The sequence below is a fragment of the Syngnathus scovelli genome, chromosome 8 (assembly GCF_024217435.2).
Source record: "Syngnathus scovelli strain Florida chromosome 8, RoL_Ssco_1.2, whole genome shotgun sequence".
In the NCBI taxonomy this organism is placed as follows: domain Eukaryota; kingdom Metazoa; phylum Chordata; class Actinopteri; order Syngnathiformes; family Syngnathidae; genus Syngnathus; species Syngnathus scovelli.
In genome coordinates this window covers 17,928,048-17,944,368 of record NC_090854.1, presented here as the reverse complement: position 1 = coordinate 17,944,368, position 16,321 = coordinate 17,928,048, and the positions used below count along the sequence as shown (strand labels likewise).

At 48.0% G+C, this 16,321-nt stretch overlaps 2 protein-coding genes across 4 annotated transcripts; one reads left to right on the top strand and one right to left on the bottom strand.

The window, feature by feature from the left end:
* Window positions 1-63: 63 nt before the first annotated feature.
* znf142 (zinc finger protein 142) lies at window positions 64-10,682 on the top strand. Its single transcript, XM_049729052.2, has 9 exons — window positions 64-303; window positions 563-736; window positions 923-1,025; window positions 1,400-1,603; window positions 1,782-2,606; window positions 3,070-3,247; window positions 6,304-8,728; window positions 8,836-8,941; window positions 9,301-10,682. Exons 2-9 carry the CDS (start codon window positions 563-565, stop codon window positions 9,786-9,788), a joined length of 4,503 nt encoding a protein of 1,500 aa, XP_049585009.1. The 5' UTR covers window positions 64-303; the 3' UTR covers window positions 9,789-10,682.
* LOC125974141 (1-phosphatidylinositol 4,5-bisphosphate phosphodiesterase delta-4) lies at window positions 9,861-16,064 on the bottom strand. Of its 3 annotated transcripts, none has more exons than XM_049729056.2 (16): window positions 15,778-16,064; window positions 14,526-14,670; window positions 14,284-14,442; window positions 13,915-14,143; window positions 13,559-13,688; window positions 13,253-13,484; window positions 12,824-13,025; window positions 12,600-12,744; window positions 12,368-12,523; window positions 11,933-12,076; window positions 11,603-11,765; window positions 11,421-11,537; window positions 11,154-11,332; window positions 10,952-11,084; window positions 10,737-10,886; window positions 9,861-10,654 (listed from the first exon to the last, which is right to left on the bottom strand). In XM_049729056.2, exons 2-16 carry the CDS (start codon window positions 14,542-14,544, stop codon window positions 10,563-10,565), a joined length of 2,250 nt encoding a protein of 749 aa, XP_049585013.1. In that variant the 5' UTR covers window positions 14,545-14,670; window positions 15,778-16,064; the 3' UTR covers window positions 9,861-10,562. The 3 variants fall into 3 exon arrangements, with proteins under 3 accessions (XP_049585013.1, XP_049585015.1, XP_049585014.1); XM_049729058.2 differs by having other exon boundaries at window positions 14,526-14,578; XM_049729057.2 differs by having other exon boundaries at window positions 14,526-14,575.
* Between the last annotated feature and the right edge of the window lie 257 nt (window positions 16,065-16,321).

Genomic DNA, 16,321 nt, shown 5'->3' with positions numbered 1-16,321 from the left:
CAAATAGCAAATAAGCGCAAGTGCCCGCCCCGCACGTTTCCGGTGTTCATCTTACAATATTCCGGCTGAGTATATCCGCCATGTTCATCTTCGACCGCCATTCAAATGTGTCCCCGCATTTTGCTTAAGTTAAGCGTGAAACAACACATTTATTATGACTAATAATATTTAGCCTTTAATCTGCCAACCTATTTGCACTATGGGAAAAGAATAGCAATATTTTGCTGCCCTAAATTCTCAAGAAGCTAATGCTATGGCAAAGCTAACGACGGCGTTGGAGTCAAGTTGTTGTCATTCTGTGAAGTAAGTAATGCGGCCTAAATGTTATGTAATGTCAATTTTCACATTGTATACCAGCTGTAGTCTGCTGAAAAGTATTATTAGACAGTTGCGACCTATTGCATGGAGCAGCCACAGCGAACCCCTGCCATGTACCATTGGCAAAGTCACTTTTCAACATTACTATTTTCTATATTATATTTCGTGCATTACTGTTAGCCGAAAAAATCAAGCCGAGTATCCACCGCTTTCCCCTTTTTGTACTGTTCTGTGACTCCCATAGATGCCGCCCATGCGCCGCCTAAAGAGGGTTCTGCCGCTCCAGGAGAAGATCAACCTCCTGGATTTGCTCAAAGAGGGCAAAAGGGTTGCCGAGGTTGCCCGCTATTATGACCTCAACGAGAGTACAGTGCGCTACATCAAGAAGAATGAGACGAAGATAAGGATGAGGCACAATGTGGGACATTTGACATTTCTCTTATTGTTAAGATGGGATGGCGTTAGTGGTGTGAATAGCGGTTGGCAGTTTTGCCTTAAAGCTCCGAGTGTGATGTGTGATGGTTGCGATCTTAGCACAGTATATATATTTGGGGTCTAAGCACTTGTTATAAGATAACCAAAGCTTTGTTGATTTTTGTTCCAGAGCTTGAATGGACTTGTCAAATGTGAAACAAGCGGGGAGAATGTCGCAGATGGTGGCCAGCCCACTAGTAACGTCTCAGAGAGATGTTTGGCCAGCTTCAAAAGTAGGTCCAAACTTACATGGTCTCCTTACCCCTGTTTAAATGCTGTGGCAGGTGAATTGCAGTTGGAAGGAAAAACAAAAACCCAACTGTTATCCAGAGGTGATTTCAAAACAAACAGCTAAGATGAGAAGTGTGCACTCCCCATCACAGTTCAAGTCATGTTAAATGTTCATCAGCTTGACAGTTGCTGCCATTTGAAGCGCCTTCCATTAACTCCAAATAAATGTCAGCTTTTCCAATACCGGCAGACCTTTCCTGTCATTATTTTTGCTTTCCACTAAAAGCCTGAAGGTTTGGTGTGAACACTGATTTTACAAGTGTTTATACTTCCCTTCACCCAGACTGAATCATCATCGTCTACTTTTTGTTCACAGCTAGTGAAAATGCAGACCCCCAAGCCCAAGTCTCCACTGAAAGGCCCAAACGAAAAAGGCAATCAAACTTGGCTTGGATGTCACCAGTAACATCAGATTGGGATGAAGCAGAAGTTGAAGTAGAACTGGAAAATGACAAAGATGCAAACGCAAATGGTCACAGGCTGAAAAATGTGAAGAGAAACGACAAGTTGCAGACCACAGGTATGTTCACACAAGTGCTATTCAAGAAGACAGATTTTCCACGATTCAAATGTGTTCCCACGTGTCTTCATAACATTTTGCTGGCATACTGTTCAGGCTGTACGCGATCAGGATTTTGAAGTTGAAATAAGCAAGAACCGATTGTTGAAGAAGCTTTTTCTTATTTGGTGTTTTTTAGCGTGCATCGCAGACAAGGCAGAGCACACGCACGACACCTACATTTGCCACAACTGTCCACGGCGTTTCAAGATGCGCTCCCATCTGGAAGAACACCTGCGTTTGCATGATCCCGACCCAGGTCTGCAGTGTCCCACCTGCCTGCGCTTCTTCACCAGCAGAAGCAAACTCCGTCTGCACCGGCTCCGCGAGGCTGGCACAAAAACCCACCATTGTCATCTGTGCGACTACTCGGCCGTGGAGGCCAACGCCATCCGCCGCCATCTGGTCGCCGTCCACGCGGATGAAATAGAAGATGACCCAAAGCGCCACCGCTACGCGTGTCCCGCTTGCGGTCAAAGCTTTGGCAAGAGCCAGACACTGAAGGCTCACATGAAGACCAACCACGTCCAAGCACCCAAAACGGCGGTGGCGTGCTTTCACAGCGATTGTCCTTTCCGGAGTCATTTGCGCAGGGCTCACATGCGGCACTCGGCAGAGGAGCACGGGATCACGGCGGTGGGATGTCGCCATTACACTTGCGTGGCCGTCTTTCCCAGCATGGAGAGCATGGAGGCGCACTTCAGGACTCATCTGGCTTACCACTGCTCGCAGTGTGACTTCTCGTGTTCCAACAAGGCCGCTTTGCTGGAGCATCAAGGACAGGGCCACGCGGGCAGCCAGAAGCACTGCTGCGACTTTTGCGACTTTTCAACATTCAACCCGGTGGAATTCAAACGACACGTGGAACGCTCGCACGCCAACGAGAAGATCCACCGTTGCTCGCAATGCGACTACAAGACCTCACACAAGAGTGCCTTGAATCGACACATTCTGACACATAGTGGTGAGGATCGTTCTCACTTTTTTTGGGGGGTGGGAATTTGTGCACATTTGGCACAACGTCCGTCTGACACGTAGCTAATATCGTATATTGTTTGTCTAAATGTGCTCCACCGTCGGCTGGGGACCGACCGGTCGAGGGTGTAAAAAGGACTTGGTCAGTGCCGGAAGGTTTCAGACAGGCCATGTCAATCCCCAGACCTAAACCGCATCTGTTTTACTGAGGGTACGCACCTCACAAATCAAACAACAATTGGCTTTGTTTGTCCGTTTCAGTTTGAAATGCTTTTTGAGGGCAATTTTGAAGGTGGGAAACACCTCAAGTGGTACCCTCGCGAGATCTTGGAGGTAGAAAGCTTTGGACTGGCCAAGACGCAATGTCCAGACTTCAAGCCTGTAATATGCATTTGACCTGCTGAAGCCTTGTGCGTTTGAAATACATGTCCACGTTTCCTTTGTCTTACAAGATGAGAAGCCCCACAAATGTCACTTGTGTGACTACCGCTGCCGAGAAGAGTCGTACCTCTCCAAGCATATGCTCACGCATTCGGGCGACAGGAACTTCCTGTGTGAGGAATGTGGATATGTCACCAAGTGGAAGCACTACCTCACCGTCCACATGAGGAAGCACGCGGGAGACCTCAGGTAGCATGTCACTTCTTGTTATGACCCTCAATAGCTGATAGTGTGTCGCCTCCAAATTCAGTAGTATCGAAATTGTCTTGCGCTATTTCGTTTTTTTTCTTTGCTTTGTGTGGCGGAGCAAATTTTCAGGGAGGCGCAATCTTCAAATAACCCACCACTCAAGTGAAAATGAAAAAAAAATCTAGCAATAAGGGAGGGCCCTGTAATTATTTAATCCAAACAAAAAAGTCCACTGCACATTCTCAGCTATTCAATGAAAAACTCTATTCATATACTTTTGTACTTTCCTGAAATGTCCTTAAATAGGCTGGGGCTGAAGTCCTGGCTAGTAGAAAAGAAACAAGTGTTGTCAAGAGTTATGTTGACTTGAGTTTGAAATGACGTTCGATTGTTTTGAGGTCATTTCAAGAAGCTACTTGAATTTGTATGCAAGTCTCACTAACCAACACCAAACTAGAACTAGTCGCAATTATGTCATTGAGAAACCCCATTGAGTCCAAGCAATCAAGTGGCAAATAAAGCGACGCTGACCATGCGTGCCTACCTGTCAATTGCATGCTCTTTGACCCCTCCGAGTATGAGAAGCAAGTGTCGCTCTAACCTGGCGACATATGAAAGTCAGTTCCTCCCAAAAGTATTACAACCGTGAGGTCAATTCCTTTATTTTTGCATCTTCATGTGTCATGGTTGCATTAGTGAAGTGTTTTGTTTGTACGCTTTATTTTCAAGCCCTAAGATGTCGCCAAAACGCTCCGCACCTCTGGTGTTTATTGGCCCGAAGCTCAAACGCAAGAGGAAGATGATTCCCCTCTACGAGAAAGTCAAGATCCTCAATATGCTCCGCGAAGGCATGAAGTTTTCCGCAGTCGCACGCAGTTATGGAATGAGCGAGTCGACGATTCGCTCCTTCAAGAAAGAGGAAGCCAAGATCCGAAGTACGGTATCCTTGAATGGCTCGCAAACCTTGAAGAGGGTGATATCTAATCGAAATAAGTACATCGTTAGGATGGAGTCGGCATTGGTTCGGTGGATCACCGAATGCAGGGAGAAGAACATTCCTTTGAATACCATTGCCATGATGGAGAAGGCCAGAGAACTTTACCAGGAACTGGCTGGTGAATGTCGACAACGTGACAAAGAAGACGCAACCAACGACGACTGCCAACAAGGAGAATCGACCTCGTTGGAAGAACCTATCGAATTTCTCGCGAGCAAGGGCTGGTTTGATCGCTTCCGGAAGAGGTACCAGCTCAAGAGCGTGTCGCCGCATTGGGAATCCGCATCGGCAGACGTGGAAGCGGCCAGCAAATACCCGGAGACCTTCAAGGCGCTCGTCCAAGCGAAAGGGTACAAGCCTGAACAAGTCTTTAATATGGACCAGACAGGCTTGTTCTGGAAGAAGATGCCAACTCGGATGTTTTTGAAGGAGGAAGCCGGAGCCCCTGGATTCAAAGGGCAGAACGATTGGGTGGTGCTGATTATGTGCGGCAACGCGGCTGGTTTTCTGATGAAGCCAGCGTTGATCTACAAATCCGCCAATCCTCGGTCCCTGAAGAACAAAGACAAATCCCTGCTGCCTGTGTTCTGGATGCATAACTCAAAGGTGTCGATATCGAAAGCCCGAGTAACCGAGTGGTTCTTCGAAAGTTTCATCCCTCAGGCAAAGTTGTACCTATCAGAGAAGGGATTGGACTTTAACATTTGCCTGACGATGGATAAGGCTAGCTGCCACCCAGTGGATTTGTTCTATAAGGGAGTGCATATTGAGATCTTGCCTCCAAACATTCAGCCTTTAGATCAAGGCCTCATTCAGACATTCAAGGCTCTTTACACTCGGAACATCATGCAACACATCGTGAACGGAAGGACAACCGACGGAACTATTCCAGTTGGAGAGCTGTGGAAGAAGTTCAACATAGCAACAGCTCTTCAGGTCATTCAAGAATGTCTACAGGAGTTAAAACCGGAAACCGTGAACGCATGTTGGAAGAAGCTGTGGCCGGAATGCGTCCATGAGGGTGAAGGCCTCTCCGCTGAAGAAATTCAACGGTCGGCGGTGGATAAGGCAGTCAACCTGGCGGAGCGTTTAGGAGGGGCAGGTTTCTACAACATGAACCCCGATGACTTGAACGACCTCCTCGACACAAAGTCCGATCCAATTGCCGATATTGACATTTCAGATCTCGCAAAACCAGCCACCGAAGAGGCAGAACCAGAAAGTGATCCGTCGCAGGAGGACGGCGAAGACAAAGACTTGTCGTTTGAAAGGCTCTCAGTGATGTTTAAAAGGGCAAAGGAGCTTCAGGGGATGGTGGACGCGTGGGATCCTGATATGGTTCGTGCATTGCAATTCAAAAACGCTATTGATGCTGCAATGCAAACATATGAGACCCTGCTTACCACCATGAAGAAACAGCCCCAAAAATTGCATCTCACTCAAGACAAGCCAACAGTGTCTTCAGAGGAAACACTTGAATATCAGGAATTCTATGGGCTCCTCCCTCTTGAAGCGCCTGATGAAGAGGGGTTGAATGAAGAGCTCTAAACGCTCTGCTTTTCTGCGCAGTACAACACAAATTGTCACCGCACGACCTCTTCACTCAAGTTTGATATCTTTACTGGTAAGTACGCTGACTTTCCAATTGGACTTGACTCTATATGAACTGTTTAGCCCTTGTCTCCTACTCATCTTATTTGTTTTCGATCTACAGCGCAAATACAGTCGTGTGCAAAAGTTTGGGCACCCCTAATCCTTTTCAAGATTTTTCCACAAATTGCTGATCCAAACAACCAATGAAGGAAAATCTTGAAAATGATCAGGGGTGCAATTGCATACGACTCTAAAGGAATTGGCCTCACATCTTCCAATGCTTTTGGAGGGGAGTATTTACTGTGTAAAGTCCAGGCTGACATACCCAAAAGAAGGACAAAACCAGAAATTGCACAAAAACGACAAACCCACGGCCCTAAGCTCGTAGCGCGGAGGTAATAAAGTCCATCTGTCCTCGTGATGACCTCATAAACAACCCCCAGTCTAACATACCCTCTTGTTCCAGGTACGATTGTGATCAGTGCTCATATCGTTGTCATCGCATGGACCAGCTCAAAAGCCACAAACTACGACATCAGGCCAAAACGCTGGTATGCGAGATCTGCGCCTACGGCTGCAAACGCAAATGTGAGCTTCGCAATCACATGTTGCTCAAACATTCGGCTGAGGGAAGGCCGGCGTCTGCGCACAAGTGCAACTACTGCCCGTACACGACGTGTTTCCGGCAAGCCCTTCAAAACCACGAGAACTGTAAACACACCAAACTGAAACAATACGGCTGCGCTCTCTGTTCCTATGTGTCGTTCAGTAGCATCAGTCTCTTCCTGCACAAGAGAAAAGCTCATGGTTACGTGCCTGGCGACAAAGCCTGGCTGGACAATTATGCAGCTAAAGAAAGGGAAAAGTACTCCAATTGCATGTTGGAGGACTCGCTGATCGCTCATGAAGGATCTGAAGTGTCCAAGGAAGAACCAGTTCCAACAGGACAGCCTGATCCCGGGATCGCTCTAGAAGATCAGTGTGGAGGTGAAACTGCCGTCGTTCTTTCAGAAGTTGTTCCGTTACTAGATGCTGAAGATGCTGTGAATAAGGAGGCGACCGGAGAAAGAACATTGCAGAGTTCTCTACCTGATACCAGTCCAGAATACTGCACTCTTGTTTTAACAACATTGACTCCTGAATGTGAAACATTTTTTCTTCCTAATGAGGACGCAACTTCTCACATTACGTCCACCAACTCGGATTCGGCCAAAGAAAGAGATGCTATCGTTTCGTCAACCAACTTGGCAGAAGACGAGCGAAAGGCTGTTCATTACAAGAGTGAAAAATCTTGCTGTGAGTCTGAGGATGAAACTCCCAAAAAAAAGCACGTCTCGGTACACGATTGTCTTTTAGAGCCTACAAGTACGCAAGATGAAGCTCTTGTTCTGGACGGCAGAATCCAGATGCTTGCGATGCCAACGCAAGACGTTTATCGCTGTGACCGGTGCTCTTATGTCACCAAGAAGGAGACAACTCTTCAGCGCCACTGTCGATCTTTGTGTCGTGGTAGACCCCAATATCACAAGTGCCAGGCCTGCGGTGCGCAGTTCAAGCAGAGACGGGGCCTTGATGGCCACCTTGCCAAGAAGTGCCCGCAAGCGCAAGCATTTATTGGCAAACAAATAGAGGATAACTGTACTGCCAATCAGGACACTTCTGAAAACCTCAGAAGAGCTGAAGTTCTCTCTCAACCGAAGAAGATTTCAGCAGAAGTCCATGATCCAAATGTCTCTGTTCATAGTGTCTTGACATCCAGTGACCCAGAGCGTAATCCAAGTCACCGTGGAGATATTTCGGATCATCAAAACGAAAAAATCATGTGCAACTTTTGCAGTTTTTCATCAGTCAAAGTCGCAACAGTCAATCGACATATTTCCAGTTGCGCAAAAGGACGAAAAGACAGCCAAGTCGCCAGGATGTCAGTCAACGGAAAACAACCTGTTAAGGAAACTCCTGGGAAAGGCAGATCGGGAAACGCTTTAGCTCTCCAGGAAGAGCTCCAAGTGGTCCAGAGTTCCCCGAAGCATTTACGCCAGAGCTCCCCCGTCAAGCGAGAAAAACACAAGGCACGAAAGCAGACGGGCGCCTCGTCCCCTCACGCGTGCCGTCACTGTCCTTTCACCACCACCAGGCGCTACCGTTTGGAAGAGCACCAATCCCTTCACACGGGAACCGGACGCCACGTCTGCCATGTTTGCGACAAGACGTTTGGAGCCGCGACCAAGCTGCGCCAGCACAAGCTCCGCGTTCACGACAGGCGACCCGCTCTGCCTTGCTCATTTTGCGACTACTGTGGCTACACGGCGGACGACTTGAGGCGACACACTCGCAGGTGCCACACGGGGGACTCGCATCACGGCTGCGCCGATTGCGAGGCTCGCTTCTCCTCGGAAGCGGCTCTCAGAAACCACCGCACGCGAGCTCACCGGCAGCAGGCGCGTTTCTCCTGCGAGAGCTGCCACTACGCTTGCAGCAGCGAGAGCGCGCTGAGGAACCATCGACGGAATCAGCACCGGCACTCTTTTGAGACCGTGGACCACGTTGAAGCTGATCTGAGAATCCACCTCGCTCACCGCTGCCAGCTCTGCTCTTTTGCCGGCAAAACCAGGCAGCTCCTCGCGCAACACCTTCTGGATGAGCATGAGGGTGGTCCCCCCTCAGACAAACCACTCCGGTGCGGAAGCTGCGCGTTCGTTTGTCGCCACCCGCTGGTGCTGGAATGCCACCTGCGCTCACACGGCGGAAAGCGCATGTACAAGTGCGCCGATTGCAATTACTCCACGGGCAACAAGCAGAAGATCACCTGGCACGTCCGCATTCATACGGGGGAGAAGCCGTACAGGTGTGAGCATTGCGGCTATGCCTGCGTCGATCCCTCGAGGCTAAAGGTAAGCCCAAAATCAATCCAATGAAGTTTCATCAAGCAAATCAAACCTTTTAGAAGCACTATGCACACGTTCTCAGCTCTTTCTCTCCATGTTGTGCCTTCCTCAAGCTTCATATGAGGGTTCACAGAGATGAGAAGAAGTACCTTTGTCCAGAGTGCGGCTACAAATGCAAGTGGGCCACTCAGTTGAAGTACCACATGACCAAGCATACAGGTGAGATCCAGAGGGGGCTAAACTTCTTAGCACGGAAGTACAGCTACTAAGAAGTACCGATTCAGTTAAGCTCCGAAATGGACTTCAAGAAATAGAAAATGAACGTGGGAATTTGTACTTACGTTGATGGACCAAGGTGTCTTAACGATTGTCCTTTTGCATTTGCAGTTAGGACCAAAGAACGCGATATTTCGCGTGTGGTCTGGACCTAGCATAAGACGACCGACCACAAGGGTCCATTTGCGACGCCCTGAAATGTGCTTTGATTTGGCTCTGCTGGTCTGCTGGTTGACAATTTGTTCTCAGTTGCCTTAGCCAAGCTGAAATGAAACCTATGTACGTATCTCATTTGGCTGTAGGGGAAAAGCCGCACGCCTGCGACCAGTGCGACTACCGCAGCAACCGGGCGGACGCCCTCCGCACCCACAGGACCACGCGGCACTGCGACGTGCGGGCCTACGTCTGCGAGGAATGCGGCAAAGCCTTCAAGACCGGCTTCATCCTAAAGACCCACCAGCGGCAACACGGCGACCGGCAGCCGTACACTTGCGGCGTGTGCCACAAGGCCTTCCGCTGGCCCGCCGGCCTCAGGCACCACTTCCTGACCCACGCCGAGCTGCTGCCTTTTGGCTGTCGTCACTGCTCGTACAGGGCCAAGCAGAGGTTTCAGGTGGTCAAACATTTGCAGACGCACCACCCGGGGATGCCCGTAGAGCAGGGCGTGGCGAGGGACTCGGACGCCGGTGGCCTCACCCTGAAGGAGGCCATGCAAGGAACGCTCAACAACAAAGGAGCAGACGAGGAGCAAGATCGAGACACCGTGAGGAGCGGACAAACTGTGAGTTGAAGGCCAACAAATGTTATCATTGTTAATCGTATCCTATATTTTTACCGTGAAATAATGAGCAGCACAATGTCATCAAACCACAATGATTTTTATTTTTGATGCGTAGAATAAGGTTTGCATATCCCAAAATTGGACACAACAGGCTGTGTGTGCATGGCCAACTCATGCAAGCTTGCATGTTGCTGGTTAGAAAGATCAAAGAACCATTTCTAACATTTGCATATACAAGATCAATACTTAGTGTTCTATAAACATCTTCTGACGCACAGGACTCCGGCACTCCTTTTTGGGGGCCCATTTGAACAATGCTCGGATTTGCAGCAAAGCTCTGCACGCTTGTCGATATTATTTCCAGGTAAGGCAGCCACAATTAGAGAACGGGAATTTTGGGGGCAAGTTCAAGCCTTCTTGATGCTTCCTTCATGATTTTGACTGTTTAAATCATTTTGGAATTTTCTTTCTCTGTGATTCATGAATCAATGGATACTGATGTTCACTTTTTAAAGGGAACTTTTGCACAGCGTTGCAATTCATTAAGATATACGTAATACACATCAAATGAGAATATTTCATTTCAAGTATTAGTACATTAAAAACATTTCCAAATGCTTTTTTAGAAATAAAAATATGAAAGCAATAAATATTGATCGGAATTTTTAGTGATGATGTTAATTGTGTGATATGTCGTGTTTGTTGGGATGATCATTTTTGTTCTGATAATTCAACAAGGGTCAATCTTGCTGTTCCTGAGAACTGGAGGGTGAAGCACTCACTTCATGTGAGTTGGGAGATACTGACATTAACAAATAGGGAAGCAGGAGGGACGGGCGTCCCGTCTTTTGAAAGCAGATGAATGTGACGGTAGCCTGCAACGGAATAAACATGACAAATGAGCTTAATGTCCCGTTGAGGATTTCTTTTTCAAAACAAACGTCGCTTGCTGCTAACCTGGTTGCATACACCTAAACGGTAGCGTGTACTGTCCGATGAAGTCGTTTTTGGACGTCATGTCGTGATCTTCCGCAACAAAGCGAATCAAGGCCAGATCAGGGGTGTGGATGACAAAATTCAAAGTCTGATTCCACACGGGGTTAAACCCTGCAGGAAGAGCAATCATTTTTAATGGCCTGAATAAAATCGAAAGCATCCATCGGCACAAGTACCATTGTTGTTGATGTGACCGGTTTCCTCCTTAGCCTGGTCCTGCGCTACCCCGTACACCTCCACCCTGACCAAGGGGTCTACAATAGAGCCCTCTTTCTGGTTCACCTTTGGTAGTTGCTGCCCACTTATAACCTGAAGGACAACAAAAGTCAGTAACAATCCAAATCACTGGCGATTGACTCCAGGACAAGACCTGGTCACCTGGATGGATAGGCGCATGGGTTTGTAGCCTGGCTGCTCTTGGGGTTTCTCCGGGTTGAACCGCGTGCGGTTGTCTCTCAAGAAGCTCGGTTTGAGTACGTACCCACACTGAGCGTTCTGTCTAAACAACCCGTCGTTGAGGTCCATTTCCAGACCTGCCGTCTGGAAGTTCAGAGCCACTTTGGGAAAAGAGTGACACGCGACATCATTCGACAGTTTGCCATTGGGATCTGCTGAGCACGCTTGGAATCAAGCTTTGCTCCTCACCTATCTGGCATCCCACATTCCACAATTCCTGAGGGTTATAATTTGAAGAGTCGGTCCTGAGGCCACTGGGGTAAATCCTGCTTAGCTGTTGCACATTGTGCCGCACAAAGTCTGCTCCTGTAGAAAAGTACACAGATGTGTCGTGCATCTACGTGCAAGACTCGTTCATTGTCTCTCGCTACCTGCTTCCTTGGCCAGCCTCTTGGCTTTGGACTCGGAAAACGAGGACATCTCGTTACATTTGCCGGGTAAAGGGCTGTCCTTAAAACCACGGAAGTGGACGCTCTTGCAGTAAACCACCAGATCGGATAGCTCACGCGAGAGGTTGGACTTGGATTCCTGAGCCTGAAGAAGAGAATGGTTGGAAAATCAACAATCATTTTCAGATGCGAGGACAAATGTAATCAAGGAACAGTCCACTGTTTTCGCAAGGCACCGTTGAGTAAATCATAGTCCGAATGTCACGTCCTAATCTTTTGCATAGTTTAGACGTTTTCGGGACACAGTTCTACCTTCTCGTGTTGGTTCTCAACATGTAGCTCTTTGACAGCTTCACCGTTGGCCATCTCTTCCTCATCGCTAATGTCATCTGTGAGTGTTCCGTCCAGGCCTGCTCCAATTTTCTTGGCTTTTAGCAACACCTTCCCTTTCAGCTCCTTTGTGTGGACAAGACAGTATCATTAGTGCTGGACTTTGAATGGATTCCAGTACTCTCTTGAGGACACCGTGTCTTCTTGCACTTTGTCTCCTGCCAGACGCCAAAATGCTTTTTGCCATTGCCATGCTGTTGCATGAAAATTGATTTGCTAATGGCTAATGGAGAGTTAGCTACAAACAGGATTGCGAGTGCTACGATGTATAAAGTTCTACTCGAAATTTTACTGACGATCCACATATTCAGAGAACTTTCCATGGGTTGCTATTATTATAATTGTGATTGGACTGACCTGTGGCGAGGGAAGAGACTGAGGAGTGGCGTGTCCATCCAAAACGTTCCTTAGCAACGTGTCGCCCAAGATCTTGCTCAGATGGCGAGCCATGACCGTCTGCTGCTCCACACTGCAATGATTCTCAAGGGACAAGATGACCGGGAAGTCGGATGTCTATCAAGAACCAAGTCAGAACCGCGTATCAGATGCGTTGTTTTGTTTTGTGTAATGTGTGGTAAGTGCTACCCACCGTGAAGGCGTATTCTTTCAGTGTTGCTATGATGTCCTTAAAGAGGATCTTGGAGGTGAGCGTGTGGCCGTGATACACCACTGGCTCCCCGTCGCTGCCGTCCCAGCAGTCCACCTCCACGCAGCGACAGCCTCTCTTAAGGGCCCTGTGTTGCACACAAATTGAAATCTCAAGTCCACTGTACGATTCATGACTTGGCATGTGGTATGAAGAGCAGCTCTTACTGTATGTAGGCCTCAAGGCTGCTCTGGCCTCGCAGCTGATCCTCCATCAGGTAGGTGTTATGCGAGGAGGAGATAAAGTAGTGGCTGAGCGGCTGGCTCATGTCCTGGTAGAGACCCAGACGGTCGGGTTTGAATATGGAGCCCTCCGGGGAGCACAGGTACATTTGGAAGCCATCAAGGGACATGGTGCCTTGCCTCTTGGCTGCTCAGAGAGAGATCAGAATTGAACAAGTGACCATTTCCAAGAAGAGGTGTCCTTTAAGAAACATCCAGAGCTTCATCAAAAGACTATTTACATGCCCTCTGAAGAATCTAACCAAGCTAAACGACCTATGATGAAATGCTCATGTCTTGGCTTGCAGCGGGTCGTGCTCTTCCATTTAGCCCCTCTTGTCGGCATAACGAATACATTTTCAAGTCCGAACTGACCTGTTTCTGATGGTTCATGGCGCTCTATCAGCTCCTTGGCATGCCGGGCGCTTCCTTCTCCCTCCTGTTGCTCGACAGTCAGGAAGTTCTCCAGCTCCTCCAGCATTAATATCTCCCCATCTCCAGAATAGTCCTGGAACACTCTCCACACTTCATCTCTCTGGGTCAGCATCTTGTAGAAAAGGACAAACTGCTCGAGTTCCAGGGACCCGCTCTGCGTTCGGTCAGCCATCTGGAAACCAAACAAAGATGGCTGATGCTTTTGGCGACATGTTTGAGGGCCAAAGAATTATTTGCAAATCGTACTGTGAAGAGATGGAGAGCGTGTTCCTCGTTCATCTCCACGTTCATCATCTTCAACAGTTTCCGCACTTCTTTGAAGTCTATTTTCCCGTCTTTGTTTTTGTCGGCCTTTTGAAACCAGTCTTGGACCCACCTGAGAGGATGTTCAGGGAAACTTGGAATGGATTTTAGATGAACTTCTTAAACTGGAGTTCAGTAACCCCCCGGGGCTTGGCAAGCTACTACATGGGGTCCACAAAATTATTTGTAGTAGAATGTCATTCGCTACAATAGAGGTCTTTCCCAAAGTCAGCTGTGATGGACTACAGCTCACATGTGACTTAAAGAAGGACATGTCCAGTAGTAAATATTAAGGATACTGGTTGAGTCTCTGTTTCTCGTCCATGGTTTGAGCCCTATGAATGAGCTTGCGTAATCCCTGGATCCAGGCTCGAGACTCCTCCGGGGACTCTGCCACGAGGTCCAGGTTGCCTTGACGACCGTGAAACACCAAAGTGAAACAGAGGTCGGCCGGGAACTCGTCCGAGATGCTCTGCAAGACCTCCGAGTGGTGACCCTCGCGCACCGCTTCCACGTCCATGACCGAAACTGTCAGGAAATGGTTATGCTTAACTATCATGACCTAGAACCAAACTGACAGCAATATTCTGAGAATTTATTGATTAGTCATGAGATTGAAGGAGTAAGATCTACAGTAACGGAGTGACATTTGGTCTTCGGGAACTTACAGGTGGAGTGTCCTTTTCCCAGCCATCTGGACTTGTACCAGATACTCAGACCATCCTCCAGGAGTCGGAAATGCCTTTGCTTCTTCCACGTATGGGCCTTGACCTTTCTCAAAGTGGATCCCGCCATCATCACCTTGATGTCGGGGTCATCGTGTAGACCTGGAGGCCCAAACAATATCATAAATAGCGCCAACATGAAGGAGCCACGTTGGCCGTCGTGTGACTTATTCACATGTACTCACGTGAACTCTGAGACTCCATTTTGTTAGCCCGAAATCATGCCAAGGGAAAGCTGCTAAAACGAGGCAAATGTTAGGGATGGATTTGATTTGCTTGTTTTTCCACGGAGCCTGAGTTGTCGAGATATCTTATCTTCTCAAGCGTATCCTGAAACAACACAGATTTAGCTTTGCTTCAAAAACACCAAAGTTCTCCCACACCTCAAGTTTAACTCTCCGGAACATCAGTTTGACCCGATCATGTTTAAGCAGCTGGCACAAAAGAATCGTGCTTGGATCCAATTGACTATGAGTATGAGTTTTAAACCTAAATTCGGACAATTCAATTATTCACTTTATGCAATAATATCTCTGTTATGCAGTCACAAGGCGCTGTAAATAAGGTCACAATTGTGCACTTTTATTTTTAGCGCCGTCAAAGTGAATTCACTTCCCTGAGGCGAGATGAGTCATTGTTCAAACCAATCCCATGGGGGGGAAGTTCACTGACCACACACGCAAAGCCACCCAGATGTCTGGCCAGACGGAATCTGGAAATGAACGACTCAGCCAGCAAAACAAATGTCTTGCGTCTGTCATTGATTGGCTCAAATCTCTCGAAATGGCTTCTGCTCGGCTTCATTCTGATGCCCTCCTTTTAAATGTCGGGAATGGGACTGTTCTGGCTGTCTCATTTCGCCTCTGATCCTTTGCACGCTTCAGCGGTTCATGTGCAAACGCTGTCCTAAGACGAACTGAGGAATAGGCACAGGAGGAATATTGAGGACTTTTTCTAAATGAAAATCAAAGCAATTGTCCGTGATTTGTGATCTGTTAGCGGCAATGCACTGAATCTTAATTGACTACTTGAGCTCATCGTGAACTATAAGCCATGTTTATTCGGATTTGTGCCATTTGGAACACTTCTAGATCATGAAACAAGCAGCTCACTCTGATTGCTGTTCCCGGAAAAACGGATTTAGCAGGACGGTTAAAGGTACGATCGTCAGTCCCATATTGCCAAAACAAACATGTCCCTATGACAGGAGACAGGCAAACATGAATTCGGGGGGGGCTCAGTCGTTTCCCTCCTTCCTCACACAAGTAAACACGGAGTCTGCTCGCAGAGAACTGACCAAAGTCTTTGCTGCAGACTGTAAATTAGAACCAGAGACTATAAATATGTGACTTCATCTTACCCATCCCCCTCCAGAATGAATACAGATTCATCCTATACATCCTATATTACAGTGATACTAAGAATAGTTTGATTTACCGAAAGTGGAGGTCTCCCAGGAGACCAGTCAGACGTCCAGACGCGGTCGGCTTAAAGCCGCTCCCCCACTAACGGTCTCTTGCTTGTCCTGGGGGGATGGGCTTGATGCATTGTGGCCAGCCTGAGAGATTATCCAGAAAATCAGGGATGACACGTCCTTGGATGTCACATCCAGACGCTCGCTCGCTCGCAAGGTCCAGGGAGTGTTTAAGCACTGGGAGTGTCCGAGGAGAATTGTCTTGGTCACCGAGCCACTGGCTTGCATGAGTTCCTCCTCCTCCTCCTCCTCCTCCTGAGGCTTCCTTCCCTTTGCAGCCACTCCCTCTTGCCGCTGCAGCCTGCTTTCCTTTTGCTGCATTTGCCTCATCTGTGGGCATCATGTGCCAAGTCTTCTCCCTCCATGAAGAATTTGGCAACGATTCAAAGGACATATCCTACTTCCTTCCATTTTCTGAAGCGAGTATCCTCAGAGGGGGGATATGAGGGAAAATTGAACTAAAAAAAAATTGCTCGTCGTGTACTCAGAATTGGGTCCCCAGAGTGC

Coding starts and splice junctions, on each gene's coding strand:
- znf142 (XM_049729052.2), top strand. CDS start 563: ATGCCGCCCATGCGCCGCCTAAAGAGGGTTCTGCCGCTCCAGGAGAAG. Junction 3,248..6,303: donor AAGCACGCGGGAGACCTCAG/GTAGCATGTCAC, acceptor CTCTTGTTCCAG/GTACGATTGTGATCAGTGCT. Junction 8,942..9,300: donor CCACATGACCAAGCATACAG/GTGAGATCCAGA, acceptor ATTTGGCTGTAG/GGGAAAAGCCGCACGCCTGC.
- LOC125974141 (XM_049729056.2), bottom strand. Junction 11,538..11,602: donor GAGGCTGGCCAAGGAAGCAG/GTAGCGAGAGAC, acceptor ACTTTTCTACAG/GAGCAGACTTTGTGCGGCAC. Junction 11,085..11,153: donor CCATGCGCCTATCCATCCAG/GTGACCAGGTCT, acceptor GTTGTCCTTCAG/GTTATAAGTGGGCAGCAACT.